Genomic DNA, 21577 nt, shown 5'->3' on the forward strand with positions numbered 1-21577 from the left:
AATTTGCTAATGGAACAAAGTTGTTAAAACCAAGAAGATTGTAAGAGACTGGGCATCCAAGTGGCAGATGACATTTAATGTGGACAAGTGTAAAGTAATGCATGTAGGGAAGAACAACCCAAATTATAGGGAAGAACAACCCAAATTATACTTCTGAGTCTCCCAACCAACCTACCTACCACCCAAACAAGGGACTTAGGAATAATTATCGACAACCATCTCAACTTAAAATCGTTCATCAAACAAACTACTAAAGATGGATTCTACAAACTCCAAGTACTTAAAAGAATCAAACCGCTCCTGCACGTTCGAGACTTCAGAACGGTCCTTCAAGCAGTTATCTTTTCTAAGATAGACTTCTGCAACTCTATCTTACTAGGTCTTCCTTCCGCTTCCATCAAACCCCTTCAGATGCTCCAGAACACAGCTGCGAGAATTCTGACCAACACCAGGAGAAGAGATCACATCTCCCCCATTCTCAAGAACCTGCACTGGTTGCCTATACACTTTAGAATCATCCACAAATCCATCACTATTATCCACAAGGCCATACATCACCAAACAACGCTCGATTTACAAATTCCTCTCAGACAACACACTTCCGCCAGGCCCATCAGAGAAGCCTACAAAGGATCACTCCATGTCCCCCAAACCAAAACCACTCACTACCTAACTTTCAGAGACCGAGCCTTTTCCACAGCCGGCCCTTCATTATGGAACTCTATCCCTCCGGAGCTGAGACAAGAACCATGCCTACCGACTTTTAGAAAAAGGCTTAAGACTTGGCTATTTAATCAAGCCTTCCCAGACCCGATCTAAATGACAGCAATTTTACAAGAAACAGCAAACTATACAATAGATTTCATATCATAATGTAAATAATGTAAATATTTTAATCCCGACCGTTCGGCTCTCTTATTCTAATTTCTCTTCCCAGTTTTAAGACTCTGTTGTAATGTAACTTTTGTTCTCCTTGCACTTGTTTTTTCGTTTCTTGTTCTCACCCCTTGTTTTATGTAAACCGGCATGATGTGGTTTCTAATCATGAATGCCAGTATAGAAAAACGCTAAATAAATAAATAAATAAATATAGCTAAACAATGTGAGCTCCATTTTGGGAGTCACCATCCAAGAAAATGATCTAGGTGTCATTGTGGATAATATGTTGAAATTCACTGCTCAGTGTGCAGCGGCAAAGAAAGCAAATACAATTCTAGGAATTATTAGGAAAGGAATGAAGAATAAACAGAATATCATGATGTCTCTGAATCATTCTATTCACCTTGAGTATTGTGTGAAGTTCTGATTACCACATCTCAAAAATATATAGCAGAATTAGAAAAGGTACAGAGAAGGGACCAAAATGATAAAGCCGATGATACTATTCCCCTATGAGTAAAGACTAAAGAGGTTAGGACTCTTCAGTTTTAGAAAATATATAATTGAGAGGAGATATGATAGAGGCTATTTTTTTAATTCAATATAAACTCTAGAATTCGGTGCTGGTCGATGTCGTGAAAGCTGTTAGTGTAGCTGGGTTTAAAAAAGGTTTAGACAAGTTCCTGGAAGAAAACTCCATAAATTATTTTTAAGGTGAACTTGGGGAAATCCACTGCTTATCCCTGGGATAAGCAGCATAGAATCTATGGGATGGTGCCAGGTACGTATGACCTGGATTAGCCACTTGTTGGAAACAGAATACTGGGCTTGATGGTAGGGATGTGCATTCGTTTGCAACGAAATAGGAAATAGAGACGATATTTCCTATTTCGTTGTGTTTCGGGAGGGTGACAAAACAATAAGAAAACCCACGAAATTTCAAATCACATCTCTACTTGATGGACCTTTGGTCTGACCCAGTATGGCAAATCTTATGTTCTTATAAATTGGTTGGAGTCAGTACAGAATATGGCTACTAAAATGGTCAATGGTATTTGTTCTAGAGCATATGAGGACAACTTAAAATTGAAACATGTATACCATAGAGGAAAGGCAGTATAGGGAAGACAGAGATATTTAAATACCTCTAAGGTTTCCATGTAGAGGAGGTGGACCTCTTTCAACAGAAAGGTAGCTCTAGAATGAGAAGTCATGGGATGAGGGTGAAAGATGGTAGACTCAGGAGTATTCTAAGAAAGGTGGATCTATATTCAGGCAACAACCAACAAGAACTGAATTACATAGTCTGGATAAACAGATAAGCATGGGTGTAGTTTGCTTATTGCGGTGGTTAATACCCCTAACTAATTAAGCTATTTCACTTAGATGCAGTTCCTTCATGGCGCTCTCTACATTAATGGCGGGGGTGGAAGGGAAATAGAATAAAAAAGGTTACTAAGAGCCAAGAGAAACAGATAAGTATGTGAGAGAAAAAAAAAGTGTGAAAGCTTGCTGGGCAGACTGGATGGGCCGTTTGGTCTTCTTCTGCCGTCATTTCTATGTTTCTATGTTAAGAAAAATATTTCTTTTTTTAGAAAGAGTGGTGAATGCATAGAACAATCTCCCAGTGGAGGTGGTAGAGACAAGAACAGTATCTGAATTCAAGAAAGAATGGAATAAGCACAGGGAATCTCTAAGGGAATAGTAGGGATTGTAAAGTTGAGAAATTTGTGTGAATGGGCAGACTAGATAGGCCATGTGGTCTTTCTCTGCCAACGTGTTTCTGTGTTTCTATGAACTATTCTAGTGAAAAAGCTGTAAAGCTTAGAAAAAGCTCCTTCCAACCAGGTACACTATAGATCACACGACCCATCAGTGTTTCTTTAATAGACATGCTTATCTTTGGAGAAAGACTATGGTTTTTTCTCCCTTTACAAAGAAATGCCTAATAAAAAGAATGCAATAATGTAATTCCAGGATAACAAATGCAAAATACATTTGTTCATTTACAATTTAACTTTTAAATTCATTAGTCTGAAACAAACACACAGCTCAGCATAATGTAGTTGATTAGCCTGAAAGACCTCTCCATATTCATGTGATAGCAGGTTTTAGCCTCCCTGCTCAACACTATCTTTACCTGTGAGAAGTATTACTGTAATGATACTGTGGAAATGGAGAAATTCTTGTTAGATTTTTCTCTTCTCTTATATCATAAGAACATAAGAAGTTGACATACTGGGTCAGAGCAAGAGTTCATCAAGCCCAGCATCCTGTTTCCAACAGTGACCAATCCAGGATACAAGTACCTGGCAAGTACCTAAACATTAAATAGAACCCATGCTACTAATGCCAGTAATAAGTGGCTATTTCCTAAGACAGCATTACTAATAGCAATTTTTGGACTTCTCTTCCAGGAACTATACTGAGTTTGAACGCTAGACACTCATGGGCTTAACTTTGTGTTTTTAATATTAATTTACATTTTAGTAACATATTAGAAGTTTTTAGTGATTCTTAGCATTTGTTTTTTAAGGAATTTTAATGTAATATGTTTTAAGTACTATAGTATTAGGATATTTTAACAGCTAATTTATATTTTTCTATGCTTCTTCCTTTTTATTAATGTTAGCTGTTATCTCTTTTAATAATTTTATGTATTTTTCTCTGTCAATTCAATTGTACACCGTTGTGAAGGCCTTGCCGATGTGACGGTATAGAAAAACAATAAACTATAAACTTGTTCAAACCTTTTTTAAACCCAGCTAAGATAACTGCCTTAACCACAACTTCTGGTAACAAATTCCAGAGCTTAATTGTACTTTGAGTGAAAAATAATTTTTTATTTCTTTTAAATGTGCTACTTGCTAACTTTATTTAGATTTTTTATATTCTGCTTTTCACACTTTAAAGTGGATTATATTCAGGTACTGTAGGTATTTCCCACAGAGCTTACAATCTAAGTTTGTACCTGAGGTAATGGAGAGTAAAGTGACTTGCCCAAGGTCACAAGGAGCAACAGTGGGACTTAAATCCTGGTCTCCTGGTTCATATCCCACTGCTCTAACCACTAGGCTACGCCTCCATTTTGTAAAGGTCCCCCTAGTTTCTCTGTTATCTGGAAGAGTAAACAACCAATTCGTATTTACCCCATTCTAGTCCTCTCATGATTTTGTAGACCTCCATTATATCCCCCCTCAGCCATCTCTTCTCCAATCTGAGCAGCCCTAATCTCTTTAGCCTTTCCTTATAGGGGAGCAGTTCCACCCCCTTTATCATTTTGGTCAGCCTTCTTTGTTCCTTCTCCAGTGCATCTATATCTTTTTGAGATGCAGTGACCAGAACTGAACACGAGACTCAAGGAGCAGTCTCACCATGGAGCGCTACAGAGGCATTATGACATTCTCCGTTTTATTTACCATTCCCCTTCCTAATAATTTCTAACTTTCACTGCAACACACTGAGCCAACAATTTCAATGTATCATCCACTATGATTCCTAGATCTTTTTCCTGGGTAGTAACTTGTAACATGAAACCTAACATCGTGTAACTACAGAATGGGTTATTTTTCCCTATATGCATCACCTTGCACTTGTCCATGTTAAATGTAATCTGTCATTGGACACCCAGCCTTCCAGTCTTGCAAGGTTCGCCTGGAGTTTATCACTATCCACTTGGGATTTAATTAATCTGAAGAATTTTTTGTAATCTGTACATTTGATCTCCTCACTCATCATTCCCCTTTCCAAATCATTTATAAATATATTAAAAAGCACCACTTCAAGTACAGATCCCTGAGGCACTCCACTATTTACCAATCTCCATCAATGATTTTATGATTGATTGTGTTATTATACCATATAACAGTTAAATATAATGACCTTCATTTATTTCCGTTTTGAGCTGTGTCGTCATTAAAATAAGTAACTTGCCATCTATAATTTTTTCTTGAAGCTTGAATTTAAATGTTGTGTAGGTGGAAAACCGTTCATATGTAACATACAACATTCTTTGATTTTGGGGTCTATATATTAACCCTTGTTAAAACCGGCAAGAATGCAAGTTAGCTGCTAGACTGAACAGCCAATCATTTAAAATAATGAGATACACAATATGGCTATATTAAAGATTGCTATATGGGAAACTCAGTTTTCCCTACACTAGTCCTAAGAGAATGAGCCAGTTGGCATGGCGAGGTCTGCCCTATCCCCCCACAAAAGTACCCATTCCCACAAATAAATGGGCCTCTGAGCTATTACCCCTCAAACACATTTGTCTCCGGGGAGAAGCTTGAGGCCCATTTGTCTTTGGACAGGGAGCAATAGGCTTGAAGGGCCTAAAAGGCCCATTTTGTTTATTGGGGATATGAAGTCCTGGAAGTCTCATATTAATGTGGCCCCTGTAAAGCTGCTAGGTTAACTAAATCTCCAGAGATGTAATTAAGTTTGCAGTCTTACATAAGCTGCATTAAGCCTCATAGATATTAATGCTGGATAGAAAATTCAGTCTTAATAACTGACAACACCATTTTAATGTTTTTGGAGGAATAGTAATGCTAAAGTTGGTTCCTATGGAGATATTAAACCTCATAGATGACTATGCCTCGACTATATAAAATGGAGGAAGCCGCATAAATTCCTATACTTGAACCAGGGCCGTACTATAATGAGGCAGGGTGAGGTGGCCATTTCAGGCAGCAGAATTTTGAGGCTGCAAAAAATGCCTCTCTCAGAACACCGCTGTGGCGTCCGCCTCACACTGCCTGCCAATGTTCACTCTAAGCTGCGAGGGTGCGTACAACTTTTCTGGAGACCACTCAGGGCCGTGGTGGAGCTCATCCAACCATAACCCGAAACACAGACAAGACCTCCAAAGCTTTGGGTGCCCCGCAGGATTAAAAACTCGCGAGAGTAGCACTTTCTCTATTCTGATCTCTTGATGCACGAGATCAGCATGAAGGAAGTGCTAGCCCCACAAATTTTTTATATCGTGGGGCCTGCACAGAGGAGGCAGTAGAACAGGCCTTAATGCCAGTAGCAGCGATTGGCTCCTCACCAATATCTATGCAGCACAGTAACAGCGGCAGCAGAGTGAGAGAGGCTCCCGGCAAAAGAAAGAGGGGGCCCTCCTTAAGTATGTGTATGAATGGGAGTTTGCCCGAGTGTGTGTGTGTGTGTGTGAATGAATGGGTGCCTGCCTGGGGGGTCTCTGTGTGTGTATAAGATGAATGGGTGCCTGCCTGGGGTCTGTGTGAAAATGGGTTCTTGCCTGGGGGTCTCTCAATCTATCTGTTTGTGTAAGTGAGAATAAATGTGTGCCTGCCTGGGGGACTGTGTGTGTGAGGGTGTCTGTGTGTGTGTGTGTGTATGTGTGTGAGTGTGAGAGAGAGAGAGAGCGAGAGAGATAGAGATAAATGGGTGCCTGCCTTGGCAGTCTTTGTGTGTGTGTGAGAGATGAATGGGTGCCTTCCTTTGGTACTCTGTGTGTGTATGTGAGATACATGGGTTCCTACCTGTGGGTCTATGTGGGAGATACATGGGTGCCTGCCTGGGGGTCTGTGTGAAAATGGGCTCCTGCCTGGAGCTCTCTCAATCTATCTGTTTGTGTGTGTGTGAGAATGAATGGGTGCCTGCGTGGGATTCTGTGGAGTTTGACTGGGTGAATATGTGGGAGAATGAATGGGAGCTTGCCTGCGTGTGGTTGTGTGTGTGTGAGGGAACCAGTGAGAGTGAGTGCATGGTGTATGTGAGAGAGACAGCATGTGTGTTTGTGTGAGAGAGCATGAGAGTGAGAGCCTGTGTATGAGAGTGAGACAGCATGTGAGAGAACCGGTATGTATGTATGAGAGAGAGAGCATGTGAAAGTGAGAGCAGTGTATAAGCCACAGCATGTGAGAGTGGGAGCATTTGAGAGACACATCATGTGAGAATGGGTGCCTGACTGTGTGTTTGAGGAAGGAAGGGAAAAAGACAGGTAGAGAGAGAAGAAACAAAGAAAAAAAGAGAGATCCTGTAATAAGAACTGGGAAAACACCCAGAAAGGGAGCAGGGGGGAAAAAAAAGTCTGGGACCTACTGATTAGAGAAATAAGATCAGACAATAAAGGTGGAAAAAAAATTATTTTGAATTTTTAGTGATTGGCATATGTTATCTTTGGGAATGTGCATTACATATTTGTATTTTGCTCTTTCTTCAGTATTCCACTGTTCAGAGTCTGGTCTCTCAGGCTTTCCAGTTTATTTTTATCTGCCTGTTTCTGTTTCTAATTTGTAGTCCTTTATTCTGAATTGGGTAAGGTTCTATCTGTGTTCTGCATGTGTGACTGAGGTGCAGTATAGCTACTGGCATGTAGTTTTACTGTAGGGCTTTGAAACAGTAGATGGTGCATTAGTGTTCTAGGGCATGGTATAATAATTGCATTGCTGATGTGTCATAGATAAGGCTGAATCCTGAGATAGTGCTTGTATGGTATGGTATGGCAAGGTTCTAGGTGTCTTTCTTTTTTTACAGGGGTATGTGTTACTTCTCAAAGTGTTTGGCAGTGAAGGGTTTGCAGTTACTGAGAAGAGTGAGTGATTGGAGGAGGAGGAGAATTGAGTGGGTGTGCATGAGAGTTTGGGGAGTGAATGAGAGGCATGAGAGTGAATGTGTGTGTGTATCTGAGAGAATGAGCATGTATATGTGAGAGAGTATGAGAGTGAATATGTGTGTGTATGTAAGAAAGTTTGTGTGCATGCTGCTCCAATATTCCCTCTAAGGATTGGGTTGCTGTGAGCATAAAATTGTTAGGCTTTTTGCATCAAATAAAGTAATGCTCTCAGGGTAATGAAACCAAACATTTTTGCTCACAAGCAAAACGTTTTGCACACAGCAACCCAATCCTTAGAGGGAACATTGCTGCCTGCCCTTGCCACAGGTGCTAACTGCCTCACACTCAGTTGCCACTATGGAGTTTGACTGGGACAGGGCAGGGCGGCTGCTGGGGTAAGGAACAGAGCAGAAGACCTAGAAGGCATTAAGTAGGCAGGCTCCAAGACCCATTCCAGTAGCAGCACTGCCTGCAGTGATACTCCTGCTGGAACAATCTGAATATGCAGCAGCTTTTCCCCCTTCTGGAGAAAGAGAAACACTGGTCTTGGGATGGGTGGGATAAGGCAGTCAATGAAAGAGATCGGTCTTGGGGGGCGTTCATAGTGACTGCTGAGAGACTGATTTAGGGGAAAGGAGTTGACAGTGGCTGGAGATACTGGTCTGGGGGAGAGGTGACAGTGATGAGAGAGACTGGTCTGGGGGAGGGGTGACATTGACGAAGAGATTGGTCTGGGGGGAGTAGTGACAGTTGCAAGACAAAGGCTGGTCTGGGGAGAGAGGAGACAATGACTGGTAGAGAAAATAGAGAGTAAGCAGTGATAGCCTTTAGGTAGAACATCCTGGGTGGTCACCGTGGGCACATGACACATACATGATGCAGTATGGACGTCTGATGCAATAAAATGGGTAGCACTATGGACGCTCTTTTTTTTTTAAAACTGCACATTTTTTTGCCACCCTTTTCATTTCAGTTTCATTTGAATACTGCATCCTGCACCCAGGAGAGGTGGATGTGCATGTGTTGAAAAAACGGGCACCCATTTTGGACGCACGTTTTTTCGCGCACTATATTGCATCTGCCCCAAAATTTCTAAGGTATGTGTAGAAGATAGTGTGCTGAGCTGATAAACTGGGTTTATCAGACCAGAGAGACCAGATCAAACAGACCAGAGAGGGATAAGGCCTTAGTACACTGGAATGAAGACAAGGCCTTATAAGACTGTGAAGACTGTTTTATTTTGATGTTTATGTTTTATTTTATAAGTGATTATATGTAATTTTATGATTTTATAAGTTGCAAAATGCTTCATTGGATGCCATTTTGATTTTATAGGTTGTAGTATATTTTACTGTACATCACTGTACATCATTTTGAACTTTTAATGAGCATCAATATATCAAAATAAATATTACCATTACCATAACACACTGAAATGTGGACGTAATGTGTATACATGTAAGTCAAACAACTGACTTTACTGTAAGAGCTGAGAAATCCCTGTGGTTGGATTTCATCTCCCTTTCTCTCTGCTTGTATCAGAGCAAGCATTAGCATTGACATCTCCATGTAACTGCAGGAAGCCTTTCTAGCTAGTTCAATATAGTGGATACACGGAATGCCTTCCCGGAAGAGTAGGTGAAGAGAAGAATGGTAATGGAATTCAAAAGGGAATGGGTTAAACACAGAGGATCTCTAATGGCTAGAGGATAGACATACACAAAAAAATAAATAGAAATGAAAAAAGAGGTAACTTATTGCTATCTTTTGTTTGTAACATTTCTGAATGGGGGTAACCTGCATGAAGCACTGCAACATTTACTATCCTTAACAGAAGGCAAGGGGGTGAAATAATCTGCAAGGAGTGGCAATTACTATCCTTAAAAGAAGGCATGGTGGGGGTGGGGGTAGGCGGGCGGAACAACCTGCACAGAGTGGAAGTTACCACCCAAGCAACTTGCAGGGCGCCCTGCGTAGACCTTTTGGGTCTTTATCTGCTATCATTTACTATGTTGATTGAGCATACTTGCATCTGAGCTTGTGTGGTAAGACTATAACTGTGTACCACTTTTATTTTTGGGTTCAAATACAGTCAACAGTAATAAAGTGAGTAAGGACAACTCATATTGGGGCCGATGTAATAAGGTGCGCTGAAGCTGCTGCGGGTTTGTATGCGCCTATATGCGCATTTGTATGCGAGTTTTCCCGTGCAAAACTGTATGTGCACATGTTTTATGGCCAGGAAAAAAGCTGTATGTGCACATGTTTTATGGCCAGGAAAAAAGCGCGGACAAGCACACTTACAGCCCTATGGTTTTTTTGCGCAAGTGCATGCTAATGTCATGCAAAAGAGCTGATTATCTATTCATGGGCAATGCAGGAAGCCACGTTAGCAGGGAAATCGGGTGAGTTTGAGATTTTTAATGTGGGTTTTTAGTGCCTGGGTCAGGGCAGGAGTGAAAGCGCCAGTGTGGAGACTGGTTTTTTTGATGCTTTCTGCGGCCCAGCCAAGCAGCGAGCGGAACAAGTAGAGAGAAGGCAGCTTCTCAATGAGGCAGAATTGACAATCTGAATTTCACGCTCTTGCTGGCGGTCAGAGTCTGATCATAAAGGGGTTAAATATTGCCCTACTCACCTTCACATCAACTTCTGGACCACTAATTTATTCATTTTCTTGAAAAAGGAAGGCTTTCGTCACGAAAATCAGTCGCAGATGTTGACACGCAGATGGGTGTCCGAGCGTGTTTCTGCGGAGATGTCTACAAGTTTTATTACATAGGGCCATTAGCATGCATTACTGCGTGCATTATGGTGCTTATGTTTGGTGTGTGCAGATTTTATACGCAACAAATTAGCATACGTGGCCGTTATTACATCCCATCACTCCGCTGCTTTTTGCCGCGTGCGCCAAAAATTCCACACGAAAAAATCCACTCAGATTTCAGTGCGGGTCTTATTACATCGGCCCCATTGTGTGGTAATTGTGGTGTTGGTAAATGACACAAGTCCTCGTTCAGAACTACATTTTCCATCATAGTATAGCAATACACATGCAAATATCACACATTAATGGCAGCAGTACATCATTTAACATGGGCATTAAAATTAATGCCTATTGGTACATATGCCCTTTAATGACTTACAGAATAAGTAAAAAACATTTTCTCACAAATTTGTTTCACATGTTATCACAGCAGTTTAAATTATTCATTATGGCAAACTGTGAGGCACTGTTATGGGCATAAGAACAATCTCATTGACTGCTTAGGATAATAGAACTTCGAAGCAGAGCTAAATGTTTCTGTCACCCAGAGAAAGTAATAGTAATGAATTGGACACAATTAATATAATTACTCTTTCTTGTTGTCAGAGTGGTGTCTTGTGAACTTTCTTAAGATAGCGATGACAAGCTTTTTCTTTTGTATCTTTTTGGGCTTTTTTAGGAGGTATGACTGGCAATAAAAGGATAATCTTTACTGACTATTTAGTCTAATTGGATAACCGAAAGTTATGAATAAATAAAACTCATGAAGCATTCATATCACAATATACTAAAATTAAACAAAGTAAAAATTGATGACATTTTTAAGTTTCCATCCCAAGTTTCCATCCCAAGTTTCCATCCCAAGTTTATTTTCCTTGTTTTTTGTAACTTTCCCTCTCCCTTTTTCTGATTCACTGTATTTAAAGTTCAAGGTTCTTATTGAAAATATTGTTTTTTACGTTACGTTATGCTTTACACTCCTTGTTATTTGTAAACCGGGTTGATGTGATGCCTATCATGAAACTCGGTATAACAAAAACAATAAATAAATAAATAAATAAAGTTTACTTTTTTTTTTATTTAATATTGGTAAAGCCCAACTGAAACTGTATGCTTTTCCGAGTTTTAAAAATTAGAAATTCTGTAACTGTAGTATCATTATAGTATAATGCAGACCTGTAGCAGTCTTCATCTCTCAAAAATAATAAAGATATGGAATTAAAAATAAATGGTGAAACCTGATAAGTACTTTTTTGTGTTAACTCAAAATACATTATAGAACTGTGCCTGCTCTACTTTCAAGATCTATAATGTATTATCAGTTACTATACTATATATAACCCTGTTGTTCTACTATTATTTTTTAGACAAGTGTATTATATTTGATATGATGATAAATCAGAACAGCATTTGCCAACTGGATGACTCCATTCCCACAAGCTTTACCACTCTTATGTATATGTAATCTATGTCTGCTATTTTTAATTTTGTCTCTTTTTTGTTTTTAGCAATCAAGCATTGATTATATCACAATAAGCTTGGCCTTAACATTAACAAGACTGAAGTGATCATCTTAAGTTGATTTCCTCGCCTTGATGCTTCTTCTGTTTTTGTATTTGAAGGCTGTGATATCAATTGTGCAATAACTGGGAAAGCTAGGTGCTACATTACATTCAAGCATCCTCACATTAACAGGTTGATGCAGAAGTGCATTCATTTTGTGAGCATAAAACTCCTTGTTGCATAAGCAGCAAAGTTTATGCTCATAAAGGGGCAGATTTTCAAAGGATTATGCGCGTAACATACGCACGTAACTCCTGAAAAGCTGCCCCTGTGTGCGCTGAGCCTATCTTGCATAGGCTCAGTGGCGCGCGCAAGCCCCAAGACGCGCATGTTATAAAATCCAGGGTCGGCGCGTGCAAGGGGGTGCACAATTGTGCAACTTGTGCGCGCCGAGCCACGCAACCTTCCTCTGTTCCCTCCAAGGCCGCTCCAAAATCAGAGTGGCCTCGGAGGGAACTTTCCTTCTGACCCCTCCCCCCCAGCTTCCCCTCCCTTCCCCTACCTAACCCGCCCCCCCAGCCCTACCTAAAAATCCCCCCTTAACTTTAACTTATAAGTTGCGCCTGCCTCTGGACAGGCGTAGGTTGCGCGCGCTGGCCGATGGTCGGCCCGCGATCCCAGGCACAGCCGCAAATGGCCGCTGTGCCTGGAGGCTCCAGCCTCGCCACCACCCCACCCCCTTTTTCAAGCCCTGGGACATACGTGCATCTCGGGGCTTGCGCGCATCACCGGGCGAGAAGGAACTCCGATGCCAGGAGCAATGACATCCGAAGCCCCATCGGCTGGCAGGAAGGGAAACTCCAGAGCACAGGGACAAATCCCTCCTGTTGGCCACTCCAGGGCCCAACAGGCCAGAAAGCTCAGGAGCCAGACAAAGACATAGGGCAGAACAACCGGAACTGGATCAGGAACTGGATCAGGTATAGACATCAGGCAACTTCAGGAACAGACATCAAGGCAAGGTCAGGACAGGGAGCCATCAAAGCAAACAAGACCATGGAGGACCTGGATCAGGAGAGGTTACAGGCAACTGTAGAACCCAATCCAAAGGCAAGTAGCAAGTGAAATGAGAGTCCTTTTATACTGCAGGATGTAGGCAACTCCCTGGGAGGAGTTTGCCTGGACCGCCCCTCGCTGGCCCTATAACTGAGGTGGAGAGCTGCGGGCCAGCCCCTAGGGAGAAGGGCGTGGCCGAACAGGAAGTCCAAACGCAGCCAAGCAAGCCACAGGCAGGCCTCAGGAACAACTAGGCCTCCCAGGCTCTGGAGCAAGTCCTGGATGGTGTACAGGCGAGGCCCTGGCTTCGGAGCGGCCTCCGGAGGGAAGGTAAGATACCTCCTGTAACGCAGCAACAGGAGGGATCGTAACATAGTGGCCTCCCTAGAAACTCCCTTAGGGCATTTAAAATTGTTCAAAATTCTGCTGCATGTACACGAACCCGATCCAATATAAGAAAACATATTACTCTTGGCCTCTGTTTTCTCCATTGGCTCCCTATTCAATGGTGAATCAAATTTAATTATTTTTTTTTAATTTTATCTTTATTACTTACAATTTTTAATGTGCATTCATAAATTGCATAACAATGCTCCATAACCCTGGATCAGTTCCATCTTGCGGATTTACAACTTGTCTCAGGCATTAAGATTCACTCACTGAGTCTAACAGAGGTCTCCTCCCCAGCGCCTGCTCATCTCGTGGAAACACATGATTGAGCGTTCTAAGTTGCTGGCCCTCTGCTATGGAATTCATTGTCTGTACAGATGTGGATCATAACAGATATCCAGACATTCAAAAAGACATTTTAAAACTTTTTGTTTCAAGAGGTTCTTGATTTGGTTGATTGAATCAAATGGGCTGAACTAGTTGTCTAACTGGTGATATTGAAACAACACTGTAGATGGACACATTCAATGCAGGGTGGGATTGGGGCAGGGCCAGTGCAAGGGTATTAGGCACCCTAGGCAAACCTTACAGACTGGCACCCCCTCCCCATACACAATTTTAAATTATGCATTTATAACATATTTTACATATTTTACATGAAAAATTCTGAGGTAAAATTAATATACAAGTTGTTGTGATAATTTCATGCACTGTTGTGATGCCAACAAGAAAACTTTGCGTCTTGAAATTCATATGGCATCATACCTATTGCGATATATTTCAGCATGGTCCTCCCATATCAACACACTACTATTTGCCAACACTCAAAGAATAATAACCTCACCTATGAAAAAGAATACCACAAATATTACACCATAATCTAAAATATCAATACATCTCCTATCAGGAAAACAGAACAGGCCAAGCTACTACAGATACCTGCAGAGAAACCACATGCTAAAAGAATGCTTCATCTCAGTCTTTGCATGCAGAACACAAACCTTCACCAAATACAGAATAAAGCCACATAAAGTATAAATAGAAATGTGCAGACAAAAACTGAACTGTAAAGCGCATCACACCAGACTCTATACAGTGTAACAATGGAAAAACAAAACTTTCACCATTCCTCGTGAAACAAATCAATAAAATCAAGATATATAAATCATTAATCATAAAATCATACAAATAAAATAATTTCAAAAACAGCTGATGAATAGAATATCCAATAATTAGACTCATGCAAATTTTTAAAGCTTTACCAAACACCAATAAAATATTTCAAATAGCAGACACATCACATACTACCCAATAATTAAAATGGTAGTCAATCAAGAAAAATGAACTTAAAAAGCCACCTTTACTTACCCTCTCCAGCAGTTCTCCTACTCCTTTCCCTTGCAGGCCACACCAGAAGCAGATGAAGCTGTCCTCACAGTCCTCTTCCTTAGGGACCACAACCAGTCTCTTCTCTCTCTCTCTCTCTCTCACACACACACACACCAGTCACACCCTCAGGACCAGTTTCTGTCTCTCACACACCAATCATCTCCCCAACCAGTCTCTCTCTCCCTCTCTCTCTCTCACACACACACACACACACACACACACACACACACACCAGTCATCTCCCTGATCAGTCTCTCTCACACATACACACATCTCCTCTCTGGCCAGTCTCTCTCAATCACACAATGCTCTCGCTCTCTCTTACTTACACACAGGTTTTCAATCACACACATGCTCTCTCTATTTCACTTACACACAAGCTCTCAATCACACACATATCCTATCTCACTTACAAACAGGCTCAATCACACACATGCCCTCTCTCACAGCCACAAGCCAGCCAAAAACATGCTCCATCTCTCTCGCACACACACATTGACACACACAAGCACCCTCCCTGACTCACATTTACACCACACACATACAGAAGCACCCTCCCTGTTTCACAGATACACCACACACATACAGAAGCACCCTCCCTGTCTCACACATTACACTCTCACAGAAGCACCTTGCTTTCAGACTTGCAGCATTTTTCACTTTTACTAAAAGTGAAAGTGATGCTCCCAACCATTAAATAAGAAAACCACATTCCTATCAGAAGGCAAAATGACACCCTTCCTTCAGGTTCTGTCCTCCCAAAGGACAGCCACCCACACCGTATACCCAGGTACAGAGTCCATCAAGCTAGGTTGAGAGAACATTGCACAAATATCATCTTTGGGTGAGTTTCCTCACTTCGAGGGTCATCAAAACTTCACTAGAGAGCACTGTTCTGTTTGTACATCTCACTTTGAATGTAAAGTGGCCCCTAGCCCCTATACTAACACCTAAACCTCACCTCGAGTTACTAGGTGGGCCTCCCATAGGGATATAAATACCTAATCTAGTGTGAGGGCATTATAGCTAGTCTCTCTCTCTCTCTCTTTCTCTCTCTCTCAAATACTGCATCCTGGCACTTAATCTCAAAGCACAAAAAAGTTATCACAATTTGTGGTAACTTAGCTCTTAGCATAGGTATTAGTGCAAATTGCAATAAACTGCCTATTACCATAAAACATGCCCCTTTTTCTATCGCAGGCGATATTTAGTGCATTTTGATAAATCCAGGCCTAAGTCTGGTCAGGCCAAAGACCTGTGCTATAGTTCGCTGGCTATTTTGAATATACCACCGAAGTTAGCCATATGTTTATCCGGCTAACTTTATTATCCAGACTATGTCTGAATATGGACCTCAATACTATCAATGAGCACCACAGTAATTTAAGAAGGATTTCTACAATGCTGATGAAAAACCCAAAATCAATCCTTCATAATAAATCTATAACTTTTTACTCTGTTGATTTCCAATTCTCAAAAAAGAGTGCAATAATTCACAACTGTTGATTGATATGTATTCTCAAAAAAATTTTTATAGAGGGAGAGGAACGTTTCATAAACAATTATCATAAATCCCGGCCAGGGTAATATGATTGTGAATATAATCATGAACGGACCTCCTCCATCCAATGTGACCCATAAATATGTGAGAAACACTAAAGTTGAAAACTTTTTTTCAAGATAATTTTTTTGCGTGTTGTGTAAAATATTTCTCTTGTTAATAAAGGTGAAATGAATCACTCACTCAGTCAATTATTTCAAATAAAAGTTCCCAAAAGCCATTGGGAAAAAGCCAAAAGCCATTGGGAACGTTTATTTGAAATAATTGACTGAGTGAGTGATTCATTTCACCTTTATTAACAAGAGAAATATTTTACACAACACGCAAAAAAATTATCTTGAAAAAAAGTTTTCAACTTTAGTGTTTCTCACATATTTATGGTTCACATTGGATGGAGGAGGTCCGTTCATGATTATATTCACAATCATATTACCCTGGCCGGGATTTATGATAATTGTATATGAAACATTCCTCTCCCTCCATAAAAATTTTTTTGAGAATACATATCAATCAACAGTTGTGAATTATTGCACTCTTTTTTGAGAATTGGAAATCAACAGAGTAAAAAGTTATAGATTTATTATGAAGGATTGATTTTGGGGTTTTTCATGAATATGGACCTCAACATACTTAAACTAGCTCAATGATGTGAAATAATTAAAACTTTTATCTTAAATACACTTCTAAAAAAATGATATGGAGTGATTAAAATAATATATATGAAGAATAATTATTGTTTATCCATACCTGTCTTTTCCACTTCCATTCACTTGGTTCACATCTGCTCCATTTTCTATTAATAAATTCACAAGGCTGAACAAGAAGAAATAATTTCTTCAACTACAGTTACCACAACAAATAAACCATTATAATTTACATTTTCTATTAAAAAATGAAAAAGCCTACTTTCTCAGAATCATTTTTATATCACAGAAGCCAACAATTTTAATATATTTATTAGACATGGCAACTAGGGTTGCCAACTGGCTTTAGAATTTCATGACAGGTTTTTTCAAGTCTGATTTTATCTCACTGCATGCAGGGATGTGTAGTCTTGCCTTTCTTAGGGAATGCAATAGAGAAATAAAAAATACAAGTCGCTGCATGCAATTGGGTAGAACCAGGATTGGATTAACCTGTCCTGAAAATCTGGAGCCAACTGGCAAAGCTAATGGCAACTTTTTTTGGACTGCTAATTCCCTTCTGCTCCTTTGAGTTTCCAGCTCAATTGCATCAATGGCACTATAATCTTTCATTCACAAGGGCCCAGGATTTTTCCCCATTTTTAACCTTCTCCCACCTCCTTTCTAGCTCACCCATCACAATGACAGTGCTTGGTTAGCGGTCATCGATCATGGTTGCTTCTGGAATGTCTGCTCTACTAGGTGTTGCCACTATATAATGAAAACACACGGTAACTTACTGGTCTATAATGAATTTCATTGTTTAACACTTTCTAGAAAATATATAATAATATATTGAAAATTCTTTGCATGGAGGGATAAACTGTAATATACTGAAACTGATCTCATGGAATGTGGGAGGGATAAATTCTGCAATTAAACAACAAAAAATACTATCAGCATGGAATAAAAAAAAGGTGGATATTGCTTTCCTACAAGCAATCTAGTTTGCAATACACCTGTTGGACTGGTTTCCTACAAGAAACACATCTCTCAGATACAGAAAGGAAAATTAGGTTCTTACCTTTGCTAATTTTCGTTCCAGTAATACCATGGATCAGTCCAGACAGCTGGGTTATGCCTCCCCTCCAGCAGATGGAGTCAGAGAGAAAACTGAAAGCACCCCCTAGATATACTGGTGTGCCACCTGCGATCCTTCAGTATATGTGATATCAAAGCAGAAATAAAGAATTCAGCACATTCAAAACTGCTCCCAAGAAACTCCTATGTATTATCTTCTTATTAACCAGGTGACCAGATCAAGTAGAAACATCCTTGAGAACAGATAAAACCGGACACAACAAATAGAACACCAAGAGTGTACAGTAACACACGATACACTGGTATAACTATCAACGTAACCTTAAACGTGTGGTAACCGTCGCAAGACCACTGAAATGGAAAAATCAGAGAATACGAGCGGACTCCCAGAACCCTGTGGGCGGGCGTCTGGACTGATCCATGGTACTACTGGAACGAAAATTAGCAAAGGTAAGAACCTAATTTTCCTTTCCCAGTACGTACCAGGATCAGTCCAGACAGCTGGGATGTACCCGAGCCGCCTTAACTGGGGTGGGACCCTGAGAGTCCCGCTCGAATCACACTGCTCCCAAAGGACTCTGTAAGAGGGCCACGGACATCCAGTCGATAATGCCTGGAAAAAGTATGCCAGGATTTCCACTTGGCCGCCCTGCAAATCTCTTGACAAGAGACCAAGTTATTCTCCGCCCACGAAGTTGCCTGAGAACGCAGAGAATGAGCCTTTAGTCCAGCGGGAACCGGCTTACCGCAGGCAACATACGTAGACGCAATAGCACCCTTTAACCAGCGTGCAATCGTAGCCTTGGAAGCTGGAAGCCCCTTCCTGGGACCGTTCCACAACACGAAAAGGTGATCCGACTTTCGAAAATCATTGGTAACCTCCAAATAGCGCAAGAGAATCCGTCGAACATCGAGACGTCTCAACTCCCTACCTTGAGAAGACTGGAGGTCCTCGTCCGAAAAGGAAGGCAATTCCACCGTCTGGTTGACATGAAACGTGGAGACCACCTTAGGCAAGAAGGAAGGAACAGTTCGTAGAGAAACTCCCGACGCCGAGATGCGCAAAAACGGTTCCCTACAAGAGAGAGCCTAAAGCTCCGAAACCCGGCGAGCCGAGGAAATGGCCACAAGAAAAATCGTCTTGAGAGTCAGATCCTGTAAGGAAGCCGCCTTGATAGGTTCAAACGGAGCCGCACACAAACCACGGAGTACCAAGTTCAAGTTCCAAGACGGACAGGGAAGCCTGATGGGAGGACGCAAGTTTCTAACCCCTCGCAAAAAACGTGCCACATCTGGATGACTCGCAAGGGAAGAGCCTTCGACCTTACCCCTCAAGCAGCCCAAAGCCGCCACCTGAACTCGAAGCGAATTATACGCCAACCCCTTCTTCAGGCCATCCTGTAAGAACATAAGGATATCCGCCACGGACGAACTTCTGGCCGAGACACCCGCCGTGTCACACCAATCATGGAAAACCTTCCAAACCCTCGCGTAGGCGAGCGTAGTGGAAGACCGACGCGCCCGAAGGAGAGTAGACACCACCGCATCCGAATAACCTCTCTTCTTCAACTGCTTCCTTTCATAAGCCAAGCCGCCAGACAAAAATGATCCGCCAGATCGAAAAATACTGGACCCTGACGAAGAAGATTGGGAAGATGACCGAGACGCAGCGGTCCGTCGACTGCCAAGTTGACCAGATCCGCGAACCACGGACGCCGCGGCCATTCCGGAGCCACGAGAATCACCGGACCGTGATGGGACTCTATGCGTCTTAGCACTTTCCCTACCAGAGGCCACGGAGGGAACACATAAAGAAGAATGTGACGAGGCCACGGAAGGACTAGCTCGTCCACTCCTTCTGACGCGTGCTCTCTCCTCCGACTGAAGAAGCGCACCGCCTTTGCATTTCGACGGGTCGCCATGAGGTCCAAGCGCGGAGTCCCCCAACGCCGGGTGATGAGAGCCATCGCCTCCGACGAGATCTCCCATTCTCCTGGATCTAGGTGCTGCCGGCTGAGGTAATCCGCCTGAACGTTGTCCACGCCGGCAATGTGGGTGGCCGCGAGACGCTCTATGTGCCTTTCCGCCCAGGACATCAACAGCACCGCCTCTGCCGCTACCGCTCGGCTTTTTTGTGCCTCCTTGTCGATTTATGTACGCCACTGTGGTCGCATTGTCCGACAGAACTCTTACTGCTCGTCCGCGTACCAGTGGAAGGAGGCAACGCAAGGCCAGGCGGACCGCTCTGGTCTCCAATCGGTTGATGGACCAAGTCGCTTGGAGTGCTGACCATGTGCCCTGGACTGCACGGGACTGGCAGACCGCTCCCCAGCCCGACAGGCTGGCATCCGTCGTCACCACCAACCAAGACGGGGGTTCGAGGTCCACCCCCTGTAGGAGATTGTCTGGAGTCAACCACCAAGAAAGACTGGAGCGAGCCGGCTCCAGCAAAGGCAATTCTATCCCGTACTCCTCTGAGCGGGGATCCCACCGAGATAGAAGTGCTCTTTGTAACGGACGCATATGCGCAAAAGCCCATTGTACCATTTCCATAGTAGACACCATATGACCAATGACTTGTAAATAATCCCAGACCGTGGGAATCTCAAGCTCCAACAGGCGCCGTACCTGAGTCATGAGATTGAGCATGCGTTGCTGCGGAAGAAAAACCTTGCCCACCAAGGTGTCGAACCGAGCTCCCAGGAACTCCAGCTGTTGGGTCGGTTCGAGTCTGCTCTTCGCGAAGTTGACTACCCAACCCAACTCCTGCAGCTGGTGAACCACTAAGGAGACTGCCCGGGTGCAGGCCGCATGCGACTTTGCTCGAATGAGCCAATCGTCGAGATAGGGATGCACAAGGACGCCTTGTCGGTGGAGGGAAGCCGTTACCACCACGAGAACTTTGGTGAACACCCTCGGCGCGGTGGCCAACCCGAAGGGGAGGGCGCAAAACTGGTAGTGGTCCCCCATCACCATGAACCTCAAGTACCTTTGATGCCGTTCTCTTATTCCGATGTGTAGATAGGCCTCTGTCAGGTCCAAAGAAGCCAAGAATTCTCCCTTGTGGACGGCCACAATAACAGACCGGAGGGTCTCCATCCGGAAGCGGGGCACACACAACGCCTTGTTTACTCCTTTGAGGTCCAGAATGGGTCGGAAGGTGCCCTCCTTCTTGGGAACCAGGAAGTATATGGAATACCAACCCGTCCGGAGCTGGTCCCGCGGAACCGGAACCACCGCCCCCAGAGCCTGTAGATGAGCGACCGTTTGGGCTATAGCTACTTGTTTTTCTACCGGGCCGCACGGCGATATCATAAAGAGATCCCGGGGGGGATGTACAAAATCCAACTCGTAGCCGTACCGAACCACGTCGAGGACCCATTGATCCGAAGTAATTTTGACCCACTCCTCCCAGAACCGGGACAGCCGACCTCCGATAACGGGAACGGAGGAGTGGGCCCGCGCACCTTCATTGTGCGGGCTTGATGGCAGCAAAGCCTTGGGAAGAGCCCCCGCGTAGAGGCCTCCTGCCGCGAAAGGAAGAAGAAGACCAGGCCTGGGATCTTGTCGCCTGCTGCCGCTGGGAAAAGGAACCCCCTCTTCCCCCACGGAAACGCCTTTGCCCCCGAAAGCGAGCCCTAGCGTTACCAAACGACCGAGGTTGCCGAGGCTTATCCTCAGGCAACTTGTAAACTTTGTTGTCACCCAGGTCCTTAATGAGC

At 42.8% G+C, this 21577-nt stretch overlaps 1 protein-coding gene across 4 annotated transcripts in view; it reads right to left on the bottom strand.

The window, feature by feature from the left end:
- The window catches only part of FANK1 (fibronectin type III and ankyrin repeat domains 1), a 211103-nt gene that overhangs the window by 83359 nt on the left and 106167 nt on the right, over window positions 1–21577 (bottom strand). For 3 of the 4 annotated variants that reach the window (XR_003857887.1, XR_003857886.1, XM_029610037.1), the window contains exon 6: window positions 16879–16944. The exons of the other annotated variant lie outside the window; for it this stretch is intronic. Coding sequence is in view for 1 of the 3 variants with exons in the window: in XM_029610037.1 (XP_029465897.1) it covers window positions 16879–16944 (66 nt within the window). In the remaining 2 variants the exon portion in view is untranslated. The remainder of the gene's footprint in view (window positions 1–16878; window positions 16945–21577) is intronic. 4 annotated transcript variants of the gene reach the window in all.

This window comes from Rhinatrema bivittatum, chromosome 7, assembly GCF_901001135.1.
Source record: "Rhinatrema bivittatum chromosome 7, aRhiBiv1.1, whole genome shotgun sequence".
Classification (NCBI taxonomy): Eukaryota; Metazoa; Chordata; class Amphibia; order Gymnophiona; family Rhinatrematidae; genus Rhinatrema; species Rhinatrema bivittatum.